Source organism: Bombina bombina, chromosome 2 (genome assembly GCF_027579735.1).
Source record: "Bombina bombina isolate aBomBom1 chromosome 2, aBomBom1.pri, whole genome shotgun sequence".
Classification (NCBI taxonomy): Eukaryota; Metazoa; Chordata; class Amphibia; order Anura; family Bombinatoridae; genus Bombina; species Bombina bombina.
In genome coordinates, this window is record NC_069500.1 from 1189576883 (window position 1) to 1189604427 (window position 27545).

At 41.8% G+C, this 27545-nt stretch overlaps 1 protein-coding gene across 1 annotated transcript in view; it reads left to right on the forward strand.

Moving 5' to 3' along the window:
• LOC128647472 (cytochrome P450 4V2) overlaps nucleotides 1-27545 on the forward strand; it is a 469121-nt gene that overhangs the window by 199827 nt on the left and 241749 nt on the right. Inside the window, exon 4 of the mRNA XM_053700256.1 lies at nucleotides 5146-5336. Coding sequence (XP_053556231.1) covers nucleotides 5146-5336 — 191 coding nt within the window. The remainder of the gene's footprint in view (nucleotides 1-5145; nucleotides 5337-27545) is intronic.

Consider the following 27545-nt stretch of genomic DNA (forward strand, 5'->3'; position numbering starts at 1 on the left):
ATCGGTTCCTAAGGTTTGCCTTTCTAGACAGGCATTACCAATTTGTAGCTCTTCCCTTCGGGTTGGCCACTGCCCCGAGAATTTTTACAAAGGTTCTGGGCTCACTTCTGGCGGTTCTAAGACCGCGAGGCATAGCGGTGGCTCCGTATCTAGACGACATCCTGATACAGGTGTCAAGCTTTCAAATTGCCAAGTCTCATACAGAGATAGTTCTGGCATTTCTGAGGTCGCATGGGTGGAAAGTGAACGTGGAAAAGAGTTCTCTATCACCACTTGCAAGAGTCTCCTTCCTAGGGACTCTTATAGATTCTGTAGAGATGAAAATTTACCTGACAGAGACCAGGTTATCAAAACTTCTAAATGCTTGCCGTGTCCTTCATTCCATTCCACGCCCGTCAGTGGCTCAGTGCATGGAAGTAATCGGCTTAATGGTAGCGGCAATGGACATAGTGCCATTTGCGCGCCTGCATCTCAGACCGCTGCAATTATGCATACTAAGTCAGTGGAATGGGGATTTCTCAGATTTGTCCCCTCTACTAAATCTGGAGCAAGAGACCAGAGATTCTCTTCTCTGGTGGCTTTCTCGGGTCCATCTGTCCAAGGGTATGACCTTTTCGCAGGCCAGATTGGACGATTGTAACAACAGATGCCATCCTTCTAGGTTGGGGCGCAGTCTGGAACTCCCTGAAGGCTCAGGGATCGTGGACTCAGGAGGAGAAACTCCTCCCAATAAATATTCTGGAGTTAAGAGCAATATTCAATGCTCTTCTAGCTTGGCCTCAGTTAGCAACACTGAGGTTCATCAGATTTCAGTCAGACAACATCACGACTGTGGCTTACATCAACCATCAAAGGGGAACCAGGAGTTCCCTAGCAATGTTAGAAGTCTCAAAGATAATTCGCTGGGCAGAGTCTCACTCTTGCCACCTGTCAGCGATCCACATCCCAGGCGTAGAGAACTGGGAGGCGGATTTTCTAAGTCGTCAGACTTTTCATCAGGGGGAGTGGGAACTCCATCCGTAGGTGTTTGCTCAACTGGTTCATTGTTGGGGCAAACCAGAACTGGATCTCATGGCGTCTCGCCAGAATGCCAAGCTTCCTTGTTACGGATCCAGGTCCATGGACCCGGGAGCAACGCTGATAGATGCTCTAGCAGCTCCTTGGTTCTTCAACCTGGTATATGTGTTTCCACCGTTTCCTCTGCTCCCTCGACTGATTGCCAAAATCAAACAGGAGAGAGCATCGGTGATTCTGATAGCGCCTGCGTGGCCACGCAGGACCTGGTATGCAGACCTAGTGGACATGTCATCTCTTCCACCATGGACTCTGCCTCTGAGGCAGGACCTTCTAATACAAGGTCCTTTCAATCATCCAAATCTAATTTCTCTGAGACTGACTGCATGGAGATTGAACGCTTGATTCTATCAAGGCGTGGCTTCTCCGAGTCAGTCATTGATACCTTAATACAGGCTCGGAAGCCTGTCACCAGGAAAATCTACCTTAACATATGACGTAAATATCTTTATTGGTGTGAATCCAAGAGTTACTCATGGAGTAAGGTTAGGATTCCTAGGATATTGTCCTTTCTCCAAGAGGGTTTGGACAAAGGCTTATCAGCTAGTTCTTTAAAAGGACAGATCTCTGCTCTGTCTATTCTTTTGCACAAGCGTCTGGCAGAAGTTCCAGACGTCCAGGCATTTTGTCAGGCTTTGGTTAGGATTAAGCCTGTGTTTAAAACTGTTGCTCCCCCATGGAGCTTAAACTTGGTTCTTAAAGTTCTTCAGGGATTTCCGTTTGAACCCGTTCATTCCATTGATATTAAACTTTTATCTTGGAAAGTTCTGTTTTTGAACTCTGAGTTATCTGCCTTACATTGTGATTCTCCTTATCTGATTTTTCATTCAGACAAGGTAGTTCTGCGTACCAAACCTGGGTTTTTACCTAAGGTGGTTTCTAACAGGAATATCAATCAAGAGATTGTTGTTCCATCATTGTGTCCTAATCCTTCTTCAAAGAAGGAACGTCTTTTGCATAATCTGGACGTAGTCCGTGCCTTGAAGTTTTACTTACAGGCTGCTAAAGATTTTCGTCAAACATCTGCCCTGTTTGTCGTTTACTCTGGACAGAGGAGAGGTCAAAAAGCTTCGGCAACCTCTCTCTCCTTTTGGCTTCGCAGCATAATACGCTTAGCCTATGAGACTGCTGGACAGCAGCCCCCTGAAAGGATTACAGCTCATTCTACTAGAGCTGTGGCTTCCACCTGGGCCTTTAAAAATGAGGCCTCTGTTGAACAGATTTGCAAGGCTGCGACTTGGTCTTCGCTTCACACCTTTTCAAAATTTTAAAAATTTGACACTTTTGCTTCTTCGGAGGCTGTTTTTGGGAGAAAGGTTCTACAGGCAGTGATTCCTTCCGTTTAAGTTCCTGCCTTGTCCCTCCCATCATCCGTGTACTTTAGCTTTGGTATTGGTATCCCACAAGTAATGGATGATCCGTGGACTGGATACACTTAACAAGAGAAAACATAATTTATGCTTACCTGATAAATGTATTTCTCTTGTGGTGTATCCAGTCCACGGCCCGCCCTGTCCTTTTAAGGCAGGTCTAAATTTTAATTAAACTACAGTCACCATTGCACCCTATGGTTTCTCCTTTCTCGTCTTGTTTCGGTCGAATGACTGGATATGGCAGTGAGGGGTGGAGCTATATAGCAGCTCTGCTGTGGGTGATCCTCTTGCAACTTCCTGTTGGGAAGGAGAATATCCCACAAGTAATGGATGATCCGTGGACTGGATACACCACAAGAGAAATAAATTTATCAGGTAAGCATAAATTATGTTTTTTTGTTTCGGAATACTTCGGTATTCTACGTTCTGACGATGTGAGCACTCCGTCTTCAGTTGTCATTCAGTGCTTTGCATGATGTTGAGAGAAAAGTTTCTCTGTTCCGATGCCCGGTCCTAAACCTCTGGTTTCTGTTTGGTCCCTTTATTTGTCAGGACCCTCTTTGTGAGCTGGGCTCGCTATTGGGGGTTTTCCTTCTATGAATTTTGTGGTGACCTTTTCGGTTTCCCTTCTGTTCTTCCTTGCCCTATACCTTTGGGAGTTTAGGCTGGTGTTCCCTTTGTTAGTGAGGGGTGAGTGGTGAGGGACCGACTGTTGGGCGATGGTGTTTCCTGGAGGACTGTTGGCTCAGTTGAGTCCGATTTTGGGTCTCTAGTGGGTCAGTGTCCTTGGGCATTTCCTTTCAAAGTTTTCTCGGCTTTTTGTTGAGTAGTGGTTCAGGCTTGGTTCCCTCAGAATTGGCCACCTATTGTTCCCTCCCGTCTTGGCATACAGTGTCCTCTGTGGTTTGGGTATTGTTTTCCCAAAAGTAATGAATGCAGCTGTGGACTCTTTCCATTTAAGAAGAAAAACTTGAATTATGCTTACCCGTCCACAGCACCCCATCCATATTTTTTATGTGGGGCATCGTTATATATTCTTCTTGCATTTTTCACCCTGATATTTCTTCTACTGTTTCTTGTTCCACGGCAGCATGACTGGGGGATGAGGGAAGTGGGAGGAGTATTTAAGCCTTTGGCTGGGGTGTCTTTGCCTCCTCCTGGTGGCCAGGTTCTTATTTCCCAAAAGTAATGAATGCAGCTGTGGACTCTTTCCATCAGAAGAAAAGAAAATTATCAGGTAAGCATAATTTAGGTTATTAAAGTGATGGTGAACTATCCCCTTTTTAAAATCAGATACAGAATGTTAGTAATATCTTAGATGGAGTTTATTCATCGCTTGTAACAAAGATGCTCTATAACTTGCTTTTTAATCTAGATATGAAATTCAAATACCCCGTGCTTCACCGCCCACTTCAAAAGTACATTTTTCTGTGAGATAAAGATTTGAATTGTTGTCAAATCAGTGCTCTCCCCTTATGGCACTTTTTGTTGTAGCTACAGCGTTGGTTGTAGAACAATTCAAACTGAAAAAAATCTATATTAAAAAGTAAGTTATAGCGCATCTTCTTTACAATTGATGAATGAAACTCCATCTAGCAGATTACATTCCGGATCTGATTTTAAAACCTTGCTGCCCCCTTATTTTAGTTCTTTTGACAGACTTGCATTTTAGCCAATCAGTTTTTTTTTTTAGAATTGCATGCTCTAGCTGAATCATGAAAGTTTAATTTTGACTTTAGTAATCCTTTAATGCAGAGCTTTCCAAACTTTTCATGTTGGTGACACACTTTGTAGACTTACATCATTTCGCGACACAGTAATTCAGTTGTACTAGCAAAAAGGAGGTTAAACTAACTTGTTTTAAAAGATACGTACACATACATAAATGATATAATAACAAAATGTATTTACAAGTAACAGTATGTATGTGCAAGAATTAAAAAAAGTTTAATAACACCGATAGCTACTTACTATTTTAATAGGATGTATGAGGTTGATGGGATGAACACAGTTTCGTAATATTTGGTGGAATATTAGATAAAGTTACTCGCATTTCATCATCAAGCATTTTTAAGCTTCCACTTCCTATCCATATATCAAGAGGAGGAGCAGCAATGCACTACTGGGAGCTAGTTGCAAAAACCCCCCACTGACTTCAGCTCAGCGTTTAAAGCTGCCACCCTCAGAGCTCTGTGAGTTCGACTGACTACTGCCCGCGCTGCAAACACACTGCTGTCCCACTCACTGACTACACATGCAGTCACGAGCCAATTAAGGAGACTACACGTGCAGTCAGGAGCCAATGTTCCGCCAAATCCGCCAATGGTAATAGTTTCAGTTCCCACTGAGCTGCGCCAATAGGTTAAGATGATCTGTGACCCACTAGGTATCAATCACGTGTCAACCATGTGATATGCGTAGCAGGCAGGTGGAAAGTCAGAAACCAAAAAACAATTTAAAAAAAAAAATTAAATTTAAAAAAATTTGTGCTGAAGCAGGGACACACTTACACACTGCTGCCGACACACTAATGTGTCCCGATACAAAGTTTGGAAAGCACTGCTTTAATGGCTTCTATTCCTGATGAGACAATTTTCTGTACATAGTATAAGAAGTCCAGATATTCATAAAACTTTTCGTTTAAAAAAAAAATAAAAAATCTTAACAGTTTTCCTTATCACAATGTTTGGATTTCTAGCACAGGGGAAAAGTGGCGCACTAGAAGAAAGATGATAACCCCAACCTTCCACTTTGCTATTCTCTCTGAGTTTCTGGAAGTTATGAATGAACAATCCAAAATATTAATTGATAAACTTTGGAAACATACTGGTGAAGAATCCTTTAATTGCTTTATTGATGTTACACTTTGTGCATTGGATATAATATGTGGTAAGTGTGTGATTTATAGTAAACAATGATTTTTTTAGATACTCAAAAGTAAAATGATGTTGCACAATTTTTGGAGCCAGGAGCAACAGCATCTAAAATTTAATTTCTGGCTTCTAACATGGGTGCGTCTACACATCCCTATAGAAAATAATTTCCTGGTTCCTCAAATATTTTAGGCCAGATTACAAGTGGAGCACAAATGATTCCACGTTCGCGATATCGGTTTTTCATATTCATTTGCGTGCATGTTAAAATGCGCTTGTATTAAAAATTGAAAGTAAACGTGATTGATTGAGCGCAATTGAAGTTAACGCTCGTCAGGTTAGCGCAACCTCAGAGCTCTTGTGATACTTTTTTGTTTCGTGAAACAGTTAACCAAAGACATCAGAAATACATTGCAAAGTAAAGTTACACTCATAATAACACCATTTAATAAAGATTATTAAAAAAAATATTGCACCAAAAAGATATAATGGCTCACAGATATGAGTTCTCAGCAAAAATAATGGCTGCAAAGGGCTGTGTGTGTGTATATATGTATGTGTGTGTGTGTGTGTGTGTATATGTATGTATGTGTATATATATATATATATATATATATATATATATATATATATATATATATATATATATATATATATATATATATATATATATATATATACATATATATGTATACATACATACATACAGTATATATATATATATATAATTAATTTGTGTGTGTGTATTAACAGACATATATACACACACATAACTACACATGTGTGTGTATATATATATATATATATATATAGACATATATGTAAGTGCATTGGATTCCTTTGCAGTTAAGTAGATGAAAGCATTTAAAAACATATTTATCCAATATTCATATTTTTTTTGCCCATATTGCCCAGCCCTAACCTGTATATAGGAATATCTATTTTGAAATACTTAGAACATATTCTGCTATATGAAGAACATTGGACATCAGAAATACATTGCAAAGTAAAGTTACGCTCATAATAACACCATTTAATAAAGATTATTAAAAAAAATATTGCACCAAAAAGATATAATGGCTCACAGATATGAGTTCTCAGCAAAAAAAATGGCTGCAAAGGGCTGTGTGTGTGTATATATGTATGTGTGTGTGTGTGTGTGTGTTTATGTATGTATGTATGTATATGTATATATATATATATATATATATATATATATATATATATGTATACATACATACATACATACATACATACATACATACATACATACATACATACAGTATATATATATATATAATTAATTTGTGTGTGTGTGTGTATTAACAGACATATATACACACACATAAATACACATGTGTATATATATATATATATATATAGACATATATGTAAGTGCATTGGAGCCCTTTGCAGTTAAGTAGATGAAAACATTTAAAAACATATTTATCCAATATTCATATTTAATAAAGTGTTGCATATTTACTGTAAATATTTCACATTCCAATGTTCTTCATATAGCAGAATATGTTCTAAGTATTTCAAAATAGATATTCCTATATACAGGTTAGGGCTGGGCAATATGGGCAAAAAAAAAAAAAAAAAAACGCGATTGCGATTTAACCCCTTAATGACAACTGACGTACCAGGTACGTCATGCATTAACTAACAGTTAATGACAATAGACGTACCTGGTACGTCAGTTGTCTAAGAGAGTGCTGGAAGCGATCGCAATCGCTTCCAGCAGCTCTCAGGGTATTGCAGTGATGCCTCCATATGGAGGCATCCTGCAATACCTTTTCAGAAGACTCCGATGCAGAGAGAGCCACTCTGTGGCCCTCTCTGCACCGGTAGCGATGGTGCCGGTTCGTTGGTGGGTGGGAGCATATCAGGGAGGCGGGTGGGCGGCCCATCGCTACCCGGTTCCTGTAAGTGCTATGTGCACGCCGGGAGCGCGCAGGGGCGCGCGATTAGCTGGCCACTGACACCAATGAGAAAGGAAGAGGGGGGAAAAATGAATTAAAAATAAATAAATATATAAGGATCTGGGAGGGGGAGGGGGTTGGGGTATTGTGGGGGGCTGCTACACTACAGAAAACATTAAAAATTGCAAAAAATTGCAAAAAAAACACTTGTTTTTGGGGCAAATTGGGTACTGGCAGACAGCTGCCAGTACCCAAGATGGCGGCAATTAGGTAGGGGAGAGGGTTAGAGAGCTGGGGGGGGGATCATGGAGGTTGGGGCTAAGGCAGGGGTCCATCACAGCTAAAACATTTTATTTTTTTTTATTAAAAAAAAGAAAAACTCCTTTTATTTAGTACTGGCAGACTTTCTGCCAGTACTTAAGATGGCGGGGACAATTGTGGGGTGGGGGAGGGAAGAGAACTGTTTGGGAGGGATCAGGGGGTAGGATGTGTCAGGTGGGAGGCTGATCTCTACCCTAAAGCTAAAATTAACCCTGCAAGCTCCCTACAACCTACCTAATTAACCCCTTCACTGCTGGGCATAATTTACGTGTGGTGCGCAGCAGCATTTAGTGGCCTTCTAATTACCAAAAAGCAATGCCAAAGCCATATAAGTCTGCTATTTCTGAACAAAGGGGATCCCAAAGAAGCATTTACAACCATTTGTGCCTTAATTGCAGAAGCTGTTTGTAAATAATTTCAGTGGGAAACCTAAAGTTTGTGACAACATTTGTGAAAAAGTGAACTTTTTTTTTTATTTGATGACATTTGGCGGTGAAATGGTGGCATGAAATATACCAAAATGGGCCTAGATCAATACTTTGGGTTGTCTTCTAAAAAAAAATATATACATGACAAGGGATATTCAGGTATTCCTGACAGATATCAGGGTTCCAATGTAACTAGCGCTAATTTTGAAAAAAAGTTGTTTGGAAATAGCAAAGTGCTACTTGTATTTATGGCCCTATAACTTGCAAAAAAAGTAAAGAACATGTAAACATTGGGTATTTCTAAACTCAGGACAAAATTTAGAAACTATTTAGCATGGTTGTTTTTTGGTGGTTGTAGATGTGTAACAGATTTTGGGGGTCAAAGTTAGAAAAAGTGTGTTTTTTTTCAATTTTTTCCTCATATTTTATATTTTTTTTTATAGGAAATTATAAGATATGATGAAAATAATGGTATCCTTAGAAAGTCCATTTAATGGCGAGAAAAACGGTATATAATATGTGTGGGTACAGTAAATGAGTAAAAGGGAAATTACAGCTAAACACAAACACCACAGAAATGTAAAAATAGCCATTGTCATTAAGGGTAAGAAAATTGAAAAATGGTCCGGTCATTAAGGGGTTAATCGCAATTTTCTTATAAATGACTATAACACCTTTACTTTACAATAAAAAGTTTATTTAACACTACAGAATCTTAATGTACATGTTTCTTTATGCCCAATACACTCTTGGAGCATAAAAATACAAAACAAAAAATAGTTAAAATAAAATTTGCTGCCTGTGATGTGATTAAATAGTAGCCACTAGCCAGTTATTAGGTCTTATGACACACAACATTGTCATGTTTTCTTGGACAGTCATTCTAACTGTGGTATGATTAACATATGAAGCAGTGTAAGCCACATACACACACAATTATATATATATCTATATCTCTATATATTTATCTATCTATCTATATATATATATATATATATATATATATATATATATATATATATACACACACACACATATATATACAGGTGGTATGTATGTGTGTATATATATATATATATATATATATATATATATATATATATATTTGTTTATTTATATATTATTTTTTTATTTTGTTTTAAAAAACATTTTAATTTGACTGAAAATGAGCCCTGCTCCTGTCCAGGAATCCAATACAGGCATATAGCAGTAGGGATGGGGGGGCTGCTCCTTTCAGAAATGCTGTGCCTTGCTGATATCAAATACATTGTAGATGCAGTTAAGTTAACACAGCAGCAGAGGGGAATGCAGTTTTAGCCTTTTTGGCAGCCGTGGGGTTAACTGCATCTGCTATGTATTTGAGCTATTTCTCAGAGAGCAGGAGATTCTGTGGGAGGTTCCATAATGATTACATACCCTAAGTTTCAGACTGCAGAGGTCCCTAGGGGGAAATATAAGTAAAGTTGCTTTCTCTCCTCTTCACATCTCCTGCATGGGCTCTGCTTTTAGATTTCTATAGCTTGATCGGCTGCTGAGATCACAAACAGAAAGTGAAACAGACATTTTACAAATGTGTGCTAAAAACAGAGCTGGTTTGCAAGAAATCACATACAAATAATGCAGTACAGCCACTTCTGAGTTTTGTTTTTAGCAAAAAATCCCTACCTCTCGCGGTTTTTAAATCGCGGCATTTAATCGCGGTTTAAACCCGAAACCGCGAAAAATTGTGCAGCCCTAATAAAGGTATACCTCACTTTACAGCGCTTTGCTAAAACAGTGATTTGTGGAGCTGAAGTTCAACCCCCAAGGATTTTGAAACAGTGCTGAAGTCATCATGAGATTGCGAGAAAAGTAACTGGCACCATTTTGTTATGCTTAGTTCACTCTGTTTACAGCATTACAGTGCAATCTGTGTCTCAGTGCTATAATTTGGCAAATTTTACTACAGTAATTGTCAGTATTTTACAGGTACAGTATTTATTGAATACTAATTGAATACTGTGCTTTGCTAGTTTTAAACTAAATGAAGCCCTATTGCACACCTAATATATGTTAGTTTAAACATGGTTTCAAGTTTTTAAACACATTGGCAAGTGAAAATAAAGTTAAAACTGCCTTGTTTCACTTTAAGGCGGTTTTCACTTTACAGCGGGGCTCTGGTCCCTAACCCGCTGTATGAGTGAGGTATACCTGTATATTTGTATATATCTATACCTATATAGAATCATCTAAAATAAAACACACACACACACACATATATATATTTTACAAAAAAGGAGAGAAACAGTCTAGCGCAAAAACAAGTATAAGTAAAACACCAATCACAAATAAAAAATGTATACTGCAATACACTACACTAAATGCCTGTGGAGAAATCTCAACTAGAACCACACACGTATAATGGATGAAATATGTAGATGCAGTGATAGAGATTTTAAAAAAAATATTCATACAATATATATATCAAGACGTGTCAAGACATCAAGCTCGTGTATATATCTTGAAGAAAGAAGGGGGTGGGCAAATTCAATAAACACACAGTCCCAACGAAGAGAGAAAGATGTTCTGGGGGATAGCTTGAAAGCACACACGTCCCGTGATCCTCCCCCTGGTACGAGAACAACCCTCAATCATATGAGGTAAGGTATAGCCCACAAGATAGGAGTGATGTCTGCGTCTGCACACAATCCCCGTTAGTAAGCGGACGCTTGATCCGGGGCTGATCCTCTATGTTCTGGCTTGGAATCCTGTCCGCCAGTTGGTACAGCTTGCAGGTCCAGATATGGGGATGACAAATAAACAAGAATACACTAATAGTGCATTACCGTTTTATTCACAAACTATATACAATAAAATGCAGGTCCTTACAGCAATAAACTTCAATCCTATGATGTAAGTGTAACGCTCAAAAGTAAGTTTTATTGCTGTAAGGACCTGCATTTTATTGTATATAGTTTGTTAATAAAACGGTAATGAACTATTAGTGTATTCTCTTTTGATTTTTTTTATCCCCATATCTGGACCTGCAAGCTGTACCGACTGGCGGACAGGATTCCAAGCCAGAACATAGAGGATCAGCCCAGATCAAGGGGCAAAAGTCGAATTCAAACTTATGATTCAGATAGATCATTCAGTTTTGAGTTGCTTTTCAATTTAGCACTGCTATCAAATGTATTTCATTATCTTGGTAACCTCTGTTGAAAAGCATAGCTAGGTTATCTCAGGATCATCAATGCACTAGCTGGTGATTGTTTGCTACACACTTATGCCTCTTGTCATTGGCTCGCAAAGCAATAAAGGCCCGTGTATATGTTTGAAACACATTCATTTGCACCTTATTTGAGGATTGACTGTCCCTGTCTATGTATATATGTACATTTACATAGGCATATGTATTGAGTACTTGATATCCTTTACAGCTAAGGAGATCTTCATTTAAAGTGAGATCATGACCCAATATCTAGAAATGGTGCATAGCATTCTCTTTTTGTTAATGTTTCTTTCTAAGTCACAGTCACAATGTTGGGATTGTCAATTACAGTACAACCATCTTTATAACCAGGCTTTAAAATGGGATTATGCATTTGTGACTGGGAGTTCAAAAGGAACCTATTGTACATTTATGAGGCTTCGATATTGCAATAGAGCGGTTTCACGGTATACAATGTGAAAACTGTTAAAATCCAGTTTTAGACGTTGACATAAGTCCTTATCTTGTATAAGTCCTTATATTATTTAACTTGTATAATTTAGAAAGCAGAAGGACAAAGATGGTACAAGTACTCCTAGATACTATCAAATATATTAATAAAACATATGCATAATTCTAAATAAATATAGAAAACCTTAGCATTATCGGAGAATGGGCTTTGTTTTAAAGCCAATATTTTGTTTTGGTGTTTTTTTTTTTTAACAAATGTAGTATATAACAAGTTTATTAGAGGCTTATTTCTTTCCTAAGATATGGTGACTCCACGGAACCATCAATTACTAGTGGGAATACCACTCCTGGCCTGCAGGAGGAGGCAAAGAGCACCACAGCAAAGCTGCTATATATGTCACTTCCCTTACCCATAACCCCCAGTGCATGGAGGAGGTGAAGTAATTAGGTGTTCCTGATTAAGATTATTCTATCAAGATTTTTTTATTTTGAAGTCTGGGCAAGATTGCTCTGGCCTTCCATCACTATTTGGGTCTAACTGTACTCCACGTTAGTCTCTTCGGCAGGGCTGTGGTAGCTTTAAAGCAGTTATGAACTTGTAAAGTAGGCTTTGCTGCATTTTTCTAACATGTTGCTGCCCTGGTATAGAAAGCCTGAGTAAGCTTACTCTGTCTTTCTTTTTACAAAGGTCTCTGTGAGGAGTGGCATCCTCTCAAACTTTGTGAGTCGTCTGACTGGCGGACGGCTAGATTGCAGGTAAGTGCCTTTTGTTCTTCTGGGGCTAGAAGGCTGGCACTGAAGGGGTTAAGCCCTGTCTGCTTTTAATGTGGGACAAATATCCTTATGAAGGATAGGTAGGCAGTGTACATGCACTTTAAGGGCATGTGAAGGAGACTTAGGGGTTAATTCTTTTCATGGAGGTTAACCGTTTATGGAGTTTAAACTGTAACTTTAAATTCATTTTATTAACTTCTTGTAAGTTGTATATCTATACCTGGTACTCCTATAGTTTCAGTTTCATGGGAAGGGAGTTATTTTATTTCCTTTGCGTATGTGTAAGATAGTTTTCAGGGGTTAAGTCCTTACTCTTTCTGCCTGGGGAAAGTGCAAGACATGAGTTTTGTACCGCTGCTTCTAGTTTTATGTTTAGCAGCCCCGCCCGGGTCCCTTATGTTTTATTTTCTTGTTAGGGACCGTTAGGACAGCGCGGTTTCTTTCTGGCGCCTTCCTATGGGGCTAAGTGAAATGTCACGATGTTCAGGTAGCGAGGTCATTTTTTACTTATGGAGCAACATAGTTTTTCCTTCCAGTTTAGCTTTGGAAGTGTATTTGCTGCTGGAACTCGGTGGGGTGAAGTGCTTCACGCCATGCCGATTTGTGGGTCCTCCTCTTCTTCTTGGAAGTGGAGCGGCGCCATTTTTAAAATTACCCGTTTTTCTGGGGACTCTGCATTGTTCTCTGGATTGAGAACGGAGCAGAGTCATGGTTGTTTGTTTGTTTGTTTATGATAGTTCTGAGAACTCCACTTAGCTCTCTCTCTCTCACAATCTCTAAGAGCTGCAGTGGTAGAATGTAGCAGCTATAGACAGCACATAAATGTCTGCCCGTGTATCAATAAGAGTTATCAGTCCCAATATGAATGATATGCTCTGGGAACTTGGTTTTATAAAATTGGGTTTTATTATAAGTATTTATGTGTTTGAATCATTAAAATGGTCTCTGGAGATACATTCTGTTTCTCTTGTTAAGTGTATCCAGTCCACGGATCATCCATTACTTATGGGATATTAACTCCTCCCCAACAGGAAGTGCAAGAGGATTCACCCAGCAGAGCTGCTATATAGCTCCTCCCCTAACTGCCATTACCAGTCATTCTCTTGCACCCAACGACTAGATAGGATGTGTGCGAGGACTATGGTGATTATATTTAGTTTTATACCTTCAATCAAAAGTTTGTTATTTTATAATAGCACCGGAGTGTGTTATTCCTTCTCTGGTAGAATTTGAAGAAGAATCTACCTGAGTTTTTACTATGATTTTAGCCGGCGTAGTTAAGATCATATTGCTGTTTCTCGGCCATCTGAGGAGAGGTAAACTTCAGATCAGGGGACAGCGGGCAGATTAATCTGCAAAGAGGTATGTAGCAGCTTATTATTTTCTGACAATGGAATTGATGAGAAAATTCTGCCATACCGATATAATGTAAACTCAGCCTTAAATGCAGTAGCAGCAACTGGTATCAGGCTGTCATGTATGTATATTTTACACTTCAGTATTCTGGGGAATGGCACTTCACTGGAATTATACTGTGTGCATAAGACTTTAGCCTAATTTGCAGGGACTGGCAACAGGCTCTTTAATAACACTTAATTTATGTTAAACGTTTTTTGCTGGCATGTAAAATTGTTTCATTTTCTGAGGTACTGGGTGAATAAAATGTTTTGGGCATTATTTTTTCCACTTGACAGTTGTTTTATTTAATTTATGACAGTTTACTGATCTCTCTCACTGTTGTGTGTGAGGGGGAGGTCAAAAAATTCAGTCAGAAGCTCATTGTATTTCCTGCATGATCCGGTTCATCTCTACAGAACTCAGGGGTCTTCAAAACTTGTTTTGAGGGAGGTAATCATTCACAGCAGAGCTGTGAGATTGTAGTTGACTGTGATAAAAAACGTTTATTTCTGTAACTTTTTTTTCTGCTATCAGGGTTAGTTATCCTTCGCTAATGGGAACAAGCCTTTGCTAAAATTGTGTTTTTTACAAAGATTTGATGCTATAACCTTTCAGTTTATTAACTTTCAACTGTCATAACTCTTTCTGTGCTTCTTATAGGCACAGTACGTTTTCATATTATAGTAAATTACTTGAAAAGTATTTCCAAGTTGCTAGTTTATTTGCTAGTGTGTTAAACATGTCTGATTCAGAGGAAGACATCTGTGCTATATGTGCTAATGCCAAAGTGGAGCCCAATAGAAATTTATGTACTAACTGTATTGATGCTACTTTAAATAAAAGTCAATCTGTACAAATTGAACACATTTCACCAAACAACGAGGGGAGAGTTATGCCGACTAACTCGCCTCACGTGTCAGTACCTGCATCTCCCGCTCGGGGGGTGCGTGATATTGTGGCGCCGAGTAAATCTGGGCGGCCATTACAAATCACATTACAGGATATGGCTACTGTTATGACTGAAGTTTTGGCTAAATTACCAGAACTAAGAGGTAAGCGTGATCACTCTGGGGTGAGAACAGAGTGCACTGATAATGTTAGGGCCATGTCAGATACTGCGTCACAACTTGCAGAACATGAGGACGGAGAGCTTCATTCTGCGGCTGACGGTTCTGATCCAAACAGATTGGATTCAGATATTTCAAATTTTAAATTTAAGCTGGAAAACCTCCGTGTATTACTAGGGGAGGTGTTAGCGGCTCTGAATGATTGTAACACAGTTGCAATACCAGAAAAAATGTGTAGGTTGGATAAATATTTTGCGGTACCGTCGAGTACTGACGTTTTTCCTATACCTAAGAGACTTACTGAAATTGTTACTAAGGAGTGGGATAGACCCAGTGTGCCGTTCTCACCCCCTCCGATATTTAGAAAGATGTTTCCAATAGACACCACCACACGGGACTTATGGCAAACGATCCCTAAGGTGGAGGGAGCAGTTTCTACTTTAGCTAAGCGTACCACTATCCCGGTGGAGGATAGCTGTGCCTTTTCAGATCCAATGGATAAAAAGTTAGAGGGTTACCTTAAGAAAATGTTTGTTCAACAAGGTTTTATATTGCAACCCCTTGCATGCATTGCGCCTGTCACGGCTGCAGCAGCATTTTGGTTTGAGTCTCTGGAAGGGACACTTGAATCAGCTCCATTAGATGAGATTACACACAGGCTTAAAGCTCTTAAGTTAGCTAACTCATTTATTTCAGATGCCGTAGTACATTTAACTAAGCTTACGGCTAAGAATTCCGGATTCGCCATTCAGGCGCGCAGAGCACTGTGGCTAAAATCCTGGTCAGCTGACGTTACTTCTAAGTCTAAATTTCTTAATATACCTTTCAAAGGGCAGACCTTATTCGGGCCCGGATTGAAAGAAATTATCGCTGACATTACAGGAGGTAAAGGCCATGCCCTGCCTCAAGACAGAGCCAAACCTAAGGCTAGACAATCTAATTTTCGTTCCTTTCGGAATTTCAAAGCAGGAGCAGCATCAACTTCCTCTGCTCCAAAACAAGAAGGATCTGTTGCTCGCTACAGACAAGGCTGGAGACCTAACCAGTCCTGGAACAAGGGCAAGCAGGCCAGGAAACCTGCTGGTGCCCCTAAAACAGCATGAATTGAGGGCCCCCGATCCGGGAACGGATCTAGTGGGGGGCAGACTTTCTCTCTTCGCCCAGGCTTGGGCAAGAGATGTCCAGGATCCCTGGGCGCTAGAGATAATATCTCAGGGATACCTTCTGGACTTCAAATACTCTCCCCCAAGAGAGAGATTTCATCTGTCAAGGTTGTCAACAAACCAAATAAAGAAAGAGGCGTTTCTACGCTGCGTACAAGAGCTTTTATTAATGGGAGTAATCCATCCAGTTCCACGGTCGGAACAGGGACAAGGGTTTTACTCAAATCTGTTTGTGGTTCCCAAAAAAGAGGGAACTTTCAGGCCAATCCTGGATTTAAAGATCCTAAACAAATTCCTAAGAGTTCCATCGTTCAAAATGGAGACTATTCGGACAATTTTACCCATGATCCAAAAGGGTCAGTACATGACCACAGTGGATTTAAAGGATGCTTACCTTCACATACCGATTCACAAAGATCATTACCGGTATCTAAGGTTTGCCTTTCTAGACAGGCATTACCAGTTTGTAGCTCTTCCATTCGGATTGGCTACGGCTCCGAGAATCTTCACAAAGGTTCTGGGTGCTCTTCTGGCGGTACTAAGACCGCGAGGAATTGCAGTAGCTCCGTACCTAGACGACATTCTGATACAAGCTTCAAGCTTTCAAACTGCCAAGTCTCATACAGAGTTAGTACTGGCATTTCTAAGGTCGCATGGATGGAAGGTGAACGAAAAGAAGAGTTCTCTCTTTCCACTCACAAGAGTTCCCTTCTTGGGGACTCTTATAGATTCTGTAGAAATGAAGATTTACCTGACAGAAGACAGGTTAACAAAGCTTCAAAATGCATGCCGTGTCCTTCATTCCATTCAACACCCGTCAGTAGCTCAGTGCATGGAGGTGATCGGCTTAATGGTAGCAGCAATGGACATAGTACCCTTTGCACGCCTACATCTCAGACCGCTGCAATTGTGCATGCTAAGTCAGTGGAATGGGGATTACTCAGACTTGTCCCCTACTCTGAATCTGGATCAAGAGACCAGAAATTCTCTTCTATGGTGGCTTTCTCGGCCACATCTGTCCAGGGGGATGCCATTCAGCAGGCCGGACTGGACAATTGTAACAACAGACGCCAGCCTACTAGGTTGGGGCGCTGTCTGGAATTCTCTGAAGGCTCAGGGACAATGGAATCAGGAGGAGAGTCTCCTACCAATAAACATTCTGGAATTGAGAGCAGTTCTCAATGCCCTTCTGGCTTGGCCCCAGTTAACAACTCGGGGGTTCATCAGGTTTCAGTCGGACAACATCACGACTGTAGCTTACATCAACCATCAGGGAGGGACAAGAAGCTCCCTAGCAATGATGGAAGTATCAAAGATAATTCGCTGGGCAGAGTCTCACTCTTGCCACCTGTCAGCAATCCACATCCCGGGAGTGGAGAACTGGGAGGCGGATTTCTTAAGTCGTCAGACTTTTCATCCGGGGGAGTGGGAACTTCATCCGGAGGTCTTTGCCCAAATACTTCGACGTTGGGGCAAACCAGAGATAGATCTCATGGCATCTCGACAGAACGCCAAGCTTCCTCGTTACGGGTCCAGATCCAGGGATCCGGGAGCGGTTCTGATAGATGCTTTGACAGCACCTTGGACCTTCGGGATGGCTTATGTGTTTCCACCCTTCCCGATGCTTCCTCGATTGATTGCCAGAATCAAACAGGAGAGAGCATCAGTGATTCTAATAGCGCCTGCATGGCCACGCAGGACTTGGTATGCAGATCTAGTGGACATGTCATCCTGTTCACCTTGGTCGCTACCTCTGAAACAGGACCTTCTGATCCAGGGTCCCTTCAAACATCAAAATCTAATTTCTCTGAAGCTGACTGCTTGGAAATTGAACGCTTGATTTTATCAAAACGTGGTTTCTCCAACATAGGTGTGTCCGGTCCACGGCGTCATCCTTACTTGTGGGATATTCTCTTCCCCAACAGGAAATGGCAAAGAGCCCAGCAAAGCTGGTCACATGATCCCTCCTAGGCTCCGCCTACCCCAGTCATTCTCTTTGCCGTTGTACAGGCAACATCTCCACGGAGATGGCTTAGAGTTTTTTAGTGTTTAACTGTAGTTTTTATTATTCAATCAAGAGTTTGTTATTTTGAAATAGTGCTGGTATGTACTATTTACTCAGAAACAGAAAAGAGATGAAGATTTCTGTTTGTATGAGGAAAATGATTTTAGCAACCGTAACTAAAATCCATGGCTGTTCCACACAGGACTGTTGAGAGCAATTAACTTCAGTTGGGGGAACAGTGTGCAGTCTCTTGCTGCTTGAGGTATGACACATTCTAACAAGACGATGTAATGCTGGAAGCTGTCATTTTCCCTATGGGATCCGGTAAGCCATGTTTATTACGATCATAAATAAGGGCTTCACAAGGGCTTATTAAGACTGTAGACTGTTTCTGGGCTAAATCGATTCAAAAGCTTAAGCAGAGCCTCATTTTCGCGCCGGTGTGGCGCACTTGTTTTTGAGAGGCATGGCATGCAGTCGCATGTGAGAGGAGCTCTGATACTTAGAAAAGACTTTCTGAAGGCGTCATTTGGTATCGTATTCCCCTTTGGGCTTGGTTGGGTCTCAGCAAAGCAGATACCAGGGACTGTAAAGGGGTTAAAGTTTAAAACGGCTCCGGTTCCGTTATTTTAAGGGTTAAAGCTTCCAAATTTGGTGTGCAATACTTTTAAGGCTTTAAGACACTGTGGTGAAAAGAGTTCTCTATCCCCGTCAACAAGGGTTCCCTTCTTGGGAACAATTATAGACTCCTTAGAAATGAGGATTTCTCCAACATAGGTGTGTCCGGTCCACGGCGTCATCCTTACTTGTGGGATATTCTCTTCCCCAACAGGAAATGGCAAAGAGCCCAGCAAAGCTGGTCACATGATCCCTCCTAGGCTCCGCCTACCCCAGTCATTCTCTTTGCCGTTGTACAGGCAACATCTCCACGGAGATGGCTTAGAGTTTTTTAGTGTTTAACTGTAGTTTTTCATTATTCAATCAAGAGTTTGTTATTTTCAAATAGTGCTGGTACGTACTATTTACTCAGAAACAGAAAAGAGATGAAGAATTCTGTTTGTATGAGGAAAATGATTTTAGCAACCGTAACTAAAATCCATGGCTGTTCCACACAGGACTGTTGAGAGCAATTAACTTCAGTTGGGGGAACAGTTTGCAGTCCCTTGCTGCTTGAGGTATGACACATTCTAACAAGACGATGTAATGCTGGAAGCTGTCATTTTCCCTATGGGATCCGGTAAGCCATGTTTATTACGATTGTAAATAAGGGCTTCACAAGGGCTTATTTAAACTGTAGACTTTTTCTGGGCTAAATCGATTGATTATTAACACATATTTAGCCTTGAGGAATCATTTTATCTGGGTATTTTGATATAATAATATCGGCAGGCACTGTTTTAGACACCTTATTCTTTAGGGGCTTTCCCAAAGCATAGGCAGAGTCTCATTTTCGCGCCGGTGTTGCGCACTTGTTTTTGAGAGGCATGGCATGCAGTCGCATGTGAGAGGAGCTCTGATACTTATAAAGGACTTCTGAAGGCGTCATTTGGTATCGTATTCCCCTTTGGGTTTGGTTGGGTCTCAGCAAAGCAGATACCAGGGACTGTAAAGGGGTTTAAAGCTTAAAACGGCTCCGGTTCCGTTATTTTAAGGGTTAAAGCTTCCAAAATTGGTGTGCAATATTTTCAAGGCTTTAAGACGCTGTGGTGAAAATTTGGTGAATTTTGAACAATTCCTTCATGTTTTTTCGCAATTGCAGTAATAAAGTGTGTTCAGTTTAAAATTTAAAGTGACAGTAACGGTTTTATTTTAAAACGTTTTTTGTACTTTCTGATCAAGTTTATGCCTGTTTAACATGTCTGAACTACCAGATAGACTGTGTTCTGAATGTGGGGAAGCCAGAATTCCTATTCATTTAAATAAATGTGATTTATGTGATAATGACAATGATGCCCAAGATGATTCCTCAAGTGAGGGGAGTAAGCATGGTACTGCATCATTCCCTCCTTCGTCTACACGAGTCTTGCCCACTCAGGAGGCCCCTAGTACATCTAGCGCGCCAATACTCCTTACTATGCAACAATTAACGGCTGTAATGGATAATTCTGTCAAAAACATTTTAGCCAAAATTAACCCTTGTCAGCGTAAGCGTGGCTGCTCTGTTTTAGTTACTGAAGAGCAGGACGACGCTGATATTAATATCTCTGAAGGGCCCCTAACCCAATCTGAGGGGGCCAGGGAGGTTTTGTCTGAGGGAGAAATTACTGATTTAGGGAACATTTCTCAGCAGGCTGAATCTGATGTGATTACATTTAAATTTAAATTGGAACATCTCCGCATTTTGCTTAAGGAGGTATTATCCACTCTGGATGATTGTGAAAATTTAGTCATCCCAGAGAAACTATGTAAAATGGACAAGTTCCTAGAGGTGCCGGGGCTCCCAGAAGCTTTTCCTATACCCAAGCGGGTGGCGGACATTGTTAATAAAGAATGGGAAAGGCCCGGTATTCCTTTCGTCCCTCCCCCCATATTTAAAAAATTGTTTCCTATGGTCGACCCCAGAAAGGACTTATGGCAGTCAGTCCCCAAGGTCGAGGGAGCGGTTTCTACTTTAAACAAACGCACCACTATTCCCATAGAGGATAGTTGTGCTTTCAAAGATCCTATGGATAAAAAATTAGAAGGTTTGCTTAAAAAGATGTTTGTTCAGCAGGGTTACCTTCTACAACCCATTTCATGCATTGTCCCTGTCACTACTGCCGCATATTTCTGGTTTGATGAACTGCTTAAGGTGCTCGATAGTGACTCTCCTCCTTATGAGGAGATTATGGACAGAATCAATGCTCTCAAATTGGCTAATTCTTTCACTCTAGACGCCTCTTTGCAATTGGCTAAGTTAGCGGCTAAGAACTCTGGGTTTGCTATTGTGGCGCGCAGAGCGCTTTGGTTGAAATCTTGGTCGGCTGATGCGTCTTCCAAGAACAAGCTACTAAACATTCCTTTCAAGGGGAAAACGCTGTTTGGTCCTGACTTGAAAGAGATTATCTCTGATATCACTGGGGGTAAGGGCCACGCCCTTCCTCAGGATCGGCCCTTCAAGGCAAAAAATAGACCTAATTTTCGTCCCTTTCGTAAAAACGGACCAGCCCAAGGTGCTACGTCCTCTAAGCAAGAGGGTAATACTTCTCAGGCCAAGCCAGCTTGGAGACCAATGCAAGGCTGGAACAAGGGAAAGCAGGCCAAGAAACCTGCCACTGCTACCAAGACAGCATGAAATATTGGCCCCCGATCCGGGACCGGATCTGGTGGGGGGCAGACTCTCTCTCTTCGCTCAGGCTTGGGCAAGAGATGTTCTGGATCCTTGGGCGCTAGAAATAGTCTCCCAGGGTTATCTTCTGGAATTCAAGGGACTTCCCCCAAGGGGGAGGTTCCACAGGTCGCAGTTGTCTTCAGACCACATAAAAAGACAGGCGTTCTTACATTGTGTAGAAGACCTGTTAAAAATGGGAGTGATTCATCCTGTTCCATTAAGAGAACAAGGGATGGGGTTCTACTCCAATCTGTTCATAGTTCCCAAAAAAGAGGGAACGTTCAGACCAATCCTAGATCTCAAGATCTTAAACAAATTTCTCAAGGTCCCATCGTTCAAGATGGAAACCATTCGAACTATCCTTCCTTCCATCCAGGAAGGTCAATTCATGACCACGGTGGATTTAAAGGATGCGTATCTACATATTCCTATCCACAAGGAACATCATCGGTTCCTAAGGTTTGCATTCCTGGACAAACATTACCAGTTCGTGGCGCTTCCTTTCGGATTAGCCACTGCTCCAAGGATTTTCACAAAGGTACTAGGGTCCCTTCTAGCGGTGCTAAGACCAAGGGGCATTGCAGTAGTACCTTACCTGGACGACATTCTGATTCAAGCGTCGTCCCTTCCTCAAGCAAAGGCTCACACGGACATTGTCCTGGCCTTTCTCAGATCTCACGGCTGGAAAGTGAACGTGGAAAAGAGTTCTCTATCCCCGTCAACAAGGGTTCCCTTCTTGGGAACAATTATAGACTCCTTAGAAATGAGGATCTTTCTAACAGAGGCCAGAAAAACAAAGCTTCTGGACTCTTGTCGGATACTTCATTCCGTTCCTCTTCCTTCCATAGCTCAGTGCATGGAAGTGATCGGGTTGATGGTAGCGGCGATGGACATAGTTCCTTTTGCGCGCATTCATCTAAGACCATTACAACTGTGCATGCTCAGTCAGTGGAATGGGGACTATACAGACTTGTCTCCGAAGATACAAGTAAATCAGAGAACCAGAGACTCACTCCGTTGGTGGCTGTCCCTGGACAATCTGTCTCAAGGGATGATGTTCCACAGACCAGAGTGGGTCATTGTCACGACCGACGCCAGTCTGATAGGCTGGGGCGCGGTCTGGGGATCCCTGAAAGCTCAGGGTCTTTGGTCTCGGGAAGAATCTCTTCTACCGATAAATATTCTGGAACTGAGAGCGATATTCAATGCTCTCCAGGCCTGGCCCCAGCTTGCGAGGACCAGGTTCATACGGTTTCAATCAGACAACATGACGACTGTTGCGTACATCAACCATCAGGGGGGAACAAGGAGTTCCCTAGCGATGGAAGAAGTAACCAAAATTATTCTTTGGGCGGAGTCTCACTCCTGCCACCTGTCTGCTATCCACATCCCAGGAGTGGAAAATTGGGAAGCGGATTTTCTGAGTCGGCAGACATTGCATCCGGGGGAGTGGGAACTCCATCCGGAAATCTTTGCCCAAGTCACTCACCTGTGGGGCATTCCAGACATGGATCTGATGGCCTCTCGTCAGAACTTCAAAGTTCCTTGCTACGGGGCCAGATCCAGGGATCCCAAGGCGGCTCTAGTGGATGCACTAGTAGCACCTTGGACCTTCAAACTAGCTTATGTGTTCCCGCCATTTCCTCTCATCCCCAGGCTGATAGCCAGGATCAAGCAGGAGAGGGCGTCGGTGATCTTGATAGCTCCTGCGTGGCCACGCAGGACTTGGTATGCAGATCTGGTGAATATGTCATCGGCTCCACCTTGGAAGCTACCTTTGAGACGAGACCTTCTTGTTCAGGGTCCGTTCGAACATCCGAATCTGGTTTCACTCCAGCTGACTGCTTGGAGATTGAACGCTTGATTTTATCGAAGCGAGGATTCTCAGATTCTGTTATCGATACTCTTGTTCAGGCCAGAAAGCCTGTGTCTAGAAAGATTTACCATAAAATTTGAAAAAAATATATCTGTTGGTGTGAATCTAAAGGATTCCCTTGGGACAAGGTTAAGATTCCTAGGATTCTATCCTTCCTTCAAGAAGGATTGGAAAAAGGATTATCTGCAAGTTCCCTGAAGGGACAGATTTCTGCCTTGTCGGTATTACTTCACAAAAAGCTGGCAGCTGTGCCAGATGTTCAAGCTTTTGTTCAGGCTCTGGTTAGAATCAAGCCTGTTTACAAACCTTTGACTCCTCCTTGGAGTCTCAATTTAGTTCTTTCAGTTCTTCAGGGGGTTCCGTTTAAACCCTTACATTCCGTTGATATTAAGTTATTATCTTGGAAAGTTTTGTTTTTAGTTGCGATTTCTTCTGCTAGAAGAGTCTCAGAATTATCTGCTCTGCAGTGTTCTCCTCCTTATCTGGTGTTCCATGCAGATAAGGTGGTTTTACGTACTAAACCTGGTTTTCTTCCAAAAGTTGTTTCTAACAAAAACATTAACCAGGAGATTATCGTACCTTCTCTGTGTCCAAAACCAGTTTCAAAGAAGGAACGTTTGTTGCACAATTTGGATGTTGTTCGCGCTCTAAAATTCTATTTAGATGCTACAAAGGATTTTAGACAAACATCTTCCTTGTTTGTTGTTTATTCAGGTAAAAGGAGAGGTCAAAAAGCAACTTCTACCTCTCTCTCTTTTTGGATTAAAAGCATCATCAGATTGGCTTACGAGACTGCCGGACGGCAGCCTCCCGAAAGAATCACAGCTCATTCCACTAGGGCTGTGGCTTCCACATGGGCCTTCAAGAACGAGGCTTCTGTTGATCAGATATGTAGGGCAGCGACTTGGTCTTCACTGCACACTTTTACCAAATTTTACAAGTTTGATACTTTTGCTTCTTCTGAGGCTATTTTTGGGAGAAAGGTTTTGCAAGCCGTGGTGCCTTCCATTTAGGTGACCTGATTTGCTCCCTCCCTTCATCCGTGTCCTAAAGCTTTGGTATTGGTTCCCACAAGTAAGGATGACGCCGTGGACCGGACACACCTATGTTGGAGAAAACAGAATTTATGTTTACCTTATAATTTTTTTTCTCCAACGGTGTGTCCGGTCCACGGCCCGCCCTGGTTTTTTTTTAATCAGGTCTGATATTTTATTTTCTTTAACTACAGTCACCACGGTACCATATGGTTTCTCCTATGCAAATATTCCTCCTTAACGTCGGTCGAATGACTGGGGTAGGCGGAGCCTAGGAGGGATCATGTGACCAGCTTTGCTGGGCTCTTTGCCATTTCCTGTTGGGGAAGAGAATATCCCACAAGTAAGGATGACGCCGTGGACCGGACACACCGTTGGAGAAAGAAATTTATCAGGTAAACATAAATTCTGTTTTTTCTGACAGAGGTCAGAAAAACAAAACTTCTAGACTCTTGTCGGATACTTCATTCCGTTCCTCTTCCTTCCATAGCTCAGTGCATGGAAGTGATCGGGTTGATGGTAGCGGCAATGGACATAGTTCCTTTTGCGCGCATTCATCTAAGACCATTACAACTGTGCATGCTCAGTCAGTGGAATGGGGACTATACAGACTTGTCTCCGAAGATACAAGTAAATCAGAGGACCAGAGACTCACTCCGTTGGTGGCTGTCCCTGGACAACCTGTCACAAGGGATGACATTCCGCAGACCAGAGTGGGTCATTGTCACGACCGACGCCAGTCTGATGGGCTGGGGCGCGGTCTGGGGATCCCTGAAAGCTCAGGGTCTTTGGTCTCGGGAAGAATCTCTTCTACCGATAAATATTCTGGAACTGAGAGCGATATTCAATGCTCTCAAGGCTTGGCCTCAGCTAGCGAGGACCAAGTTCATACGTTTTCAATCAGACAACATGACAACTGTTGCGTACATCAACCATCAGGGGGGAACAAGGAGTTCCCTAGCGATGGAAGAAGTGACCAAAATCATTCTATGGGCGGAGTCTCACTCCTGCCACCTGTCTGCTATCCACATCCCAGGAGTGGAAAATTGGGAAGCGGATTTTCTGAGTCGTCAGACATTGCATCCGGGGGAGTGGGAACTCCATCCGGAAATCTTTGCCCAAGTCACTCACCTGTGGGGCATTCCAGACATGGATCTGATGGCCTCTCGTCAGAACTTCAAAGTTCCTTGCTACGGGGCCAGATCCAGGGATCCCAAGGCGGCTCTAGTGGATGCACTAGTAGCACCTTGGACCTTCAAACTAGCTTATGTATTCCCGCCATTTCCTCTCATCCCCAGGCTGGTAGCCAGGATCAATCAGGAGAGGGCGTCGGTGATCTTGATAGCTCCTGCGTGGCCACGCAGGACTTGGTATGCAGATCTGGTGAATATGTCATCGGCTCCACCTTGGAAGCTACCTTTGAGACGAGACCTTCTTGTTCAGGGTCCGTTCGAACATCCGAATCTGGTTTCACTCCAGCTGACTGCTTGGAGATTGAACGCTTGATTTTATCGTAGCGAGGATTCTCAGATTCTGTTATCGATACTCTTGTTCAGGCCAGAAAGCCTGTCACTAGAAAGATTTACCACAAAATTTGGAAAAAATATATCTGTTGGTGTGAATCTAAAGGATTCCCTTGGGACAAGGTTAAGATTCCTAGGATTCTATCCTTCCTTCAAGAAGGATTGGAAAAAGGATTATCTGCAAGTTCCCTGAAGGGACAGATTTCTGCCTTGTCGGTGTTACTTCACAAAAAGCTGGCAGCTGTGCCAGATGTTCAAGCCTTTGTTCAGGCTCTGGTTAGAATCAAGCCTGTTTACAAACCTTTGACTCCTCCTTGGAGTCTCAATTTAGTTCTTTCAGTTCTTCAGGGGGTTCCGTTTGAACCCTTACATTCCGTTGATATTAAGTTATTATCTTGGAAAGTTTTGTTTTTAGTTGCAATTTCTTCTGCTAGAAGAGTTTCAGAATTATCTGCTCTGCAGTGTTCTCCTCCTTATCTGGTGTTCCATGCAGATAAGGTGGTTTTACGTACTAAACCTGGTTTTCTTCCAAAAGTTGTTTCTAACAAAAACATTAACCAGGAGATTATCGTACCTTCTCTGTGTCCGAAACCAGTTTCAAAGAAGGAACGTTTGTTGCACAATTTGGATGTTGTTCGCGCTCTAAAATTCTATTTAGATGCTACAAAGGATTTTAGACAAACATCTTCCTTGTTTGTTGTTTATTCAGGTAAAAGGAGAGGTCAAAAAGCAACTTCTACCTCTCTCTCTTTTTGGATTAAGAGCATCATCAGATTGGCTTACGAGACTGCCGGACGGCAGCCTCCCGAAAGAATCACAGCTCATTCCACTAGGGCTGTGGCTTCCACATGGGCCTTCAAGAACGAGGCTTCTGTTGATCAGATATGTAGGGCAGCGACTTGGTCTTCACTGCACACTTTTACCAAATTTTACAAGTTTGATACTTTTGCTTCTTCTGAGGCTATTTTTGGGAGAAAGGTTTTGCAAGCCGTGGTGCCTTCCATTTAGGTGACCTGATTTGCTCCCTCCCTTCATCCGTGTCCTAAAGCTTTGGTATTGGTTCCCACAAGTAAGGATGACGCCGTGGACCGGACACACCTATGTTGGAGAAAACAGAATTTATGTTTACCTGATAAATTTCTTTCTCCAACGGTGTGTCCGGTCCACGGCCCGCCCTGGTTTTTTAATCAGGTCTGATAATTTATTTTCTTTAACTACAGTCACCACGGTACCATATGGTTTCTCCTATGCAAATATTCCTCCTTAACGTCGGTCGAATGACTGGGGTAGGCGGAGCCTAGGAGGGATCATGTGACCAGCTTTGCTGGGCTCTTTGCCATTTCCTGTTGGGGAAGAGAATATCCCACAAGTAAGGATGACGCCGTGGACCGGACACACCGTTGGAGAAAGAAATTTATCAGGTAAACATAAATTCTGTTTTTTCTGAGTCAGTTATTGATACCTAATACAGGCTAGGAAGCCTGTTACCAGAAAGATTTACCATAAGATATGGCGCAAATACTTATATTGGTGCGAATCCAAGAGTTACTCATGGAGTAAGGTTAGGATTCCGAGGATATTGTCTTTTCTACAAGAAGGTTTAGAAAAGGGTTTATCCGCTAGTTCCTTAAAGGGACAGATTTCAGCTCTGTCCATTCTTTTACACAAACGTCTGTCAGAAGTTCCGGACGTTCAAGCTTTTTGTCAGGCTTTAGCTAGGATCAAGCCTGTGTTTAAAAC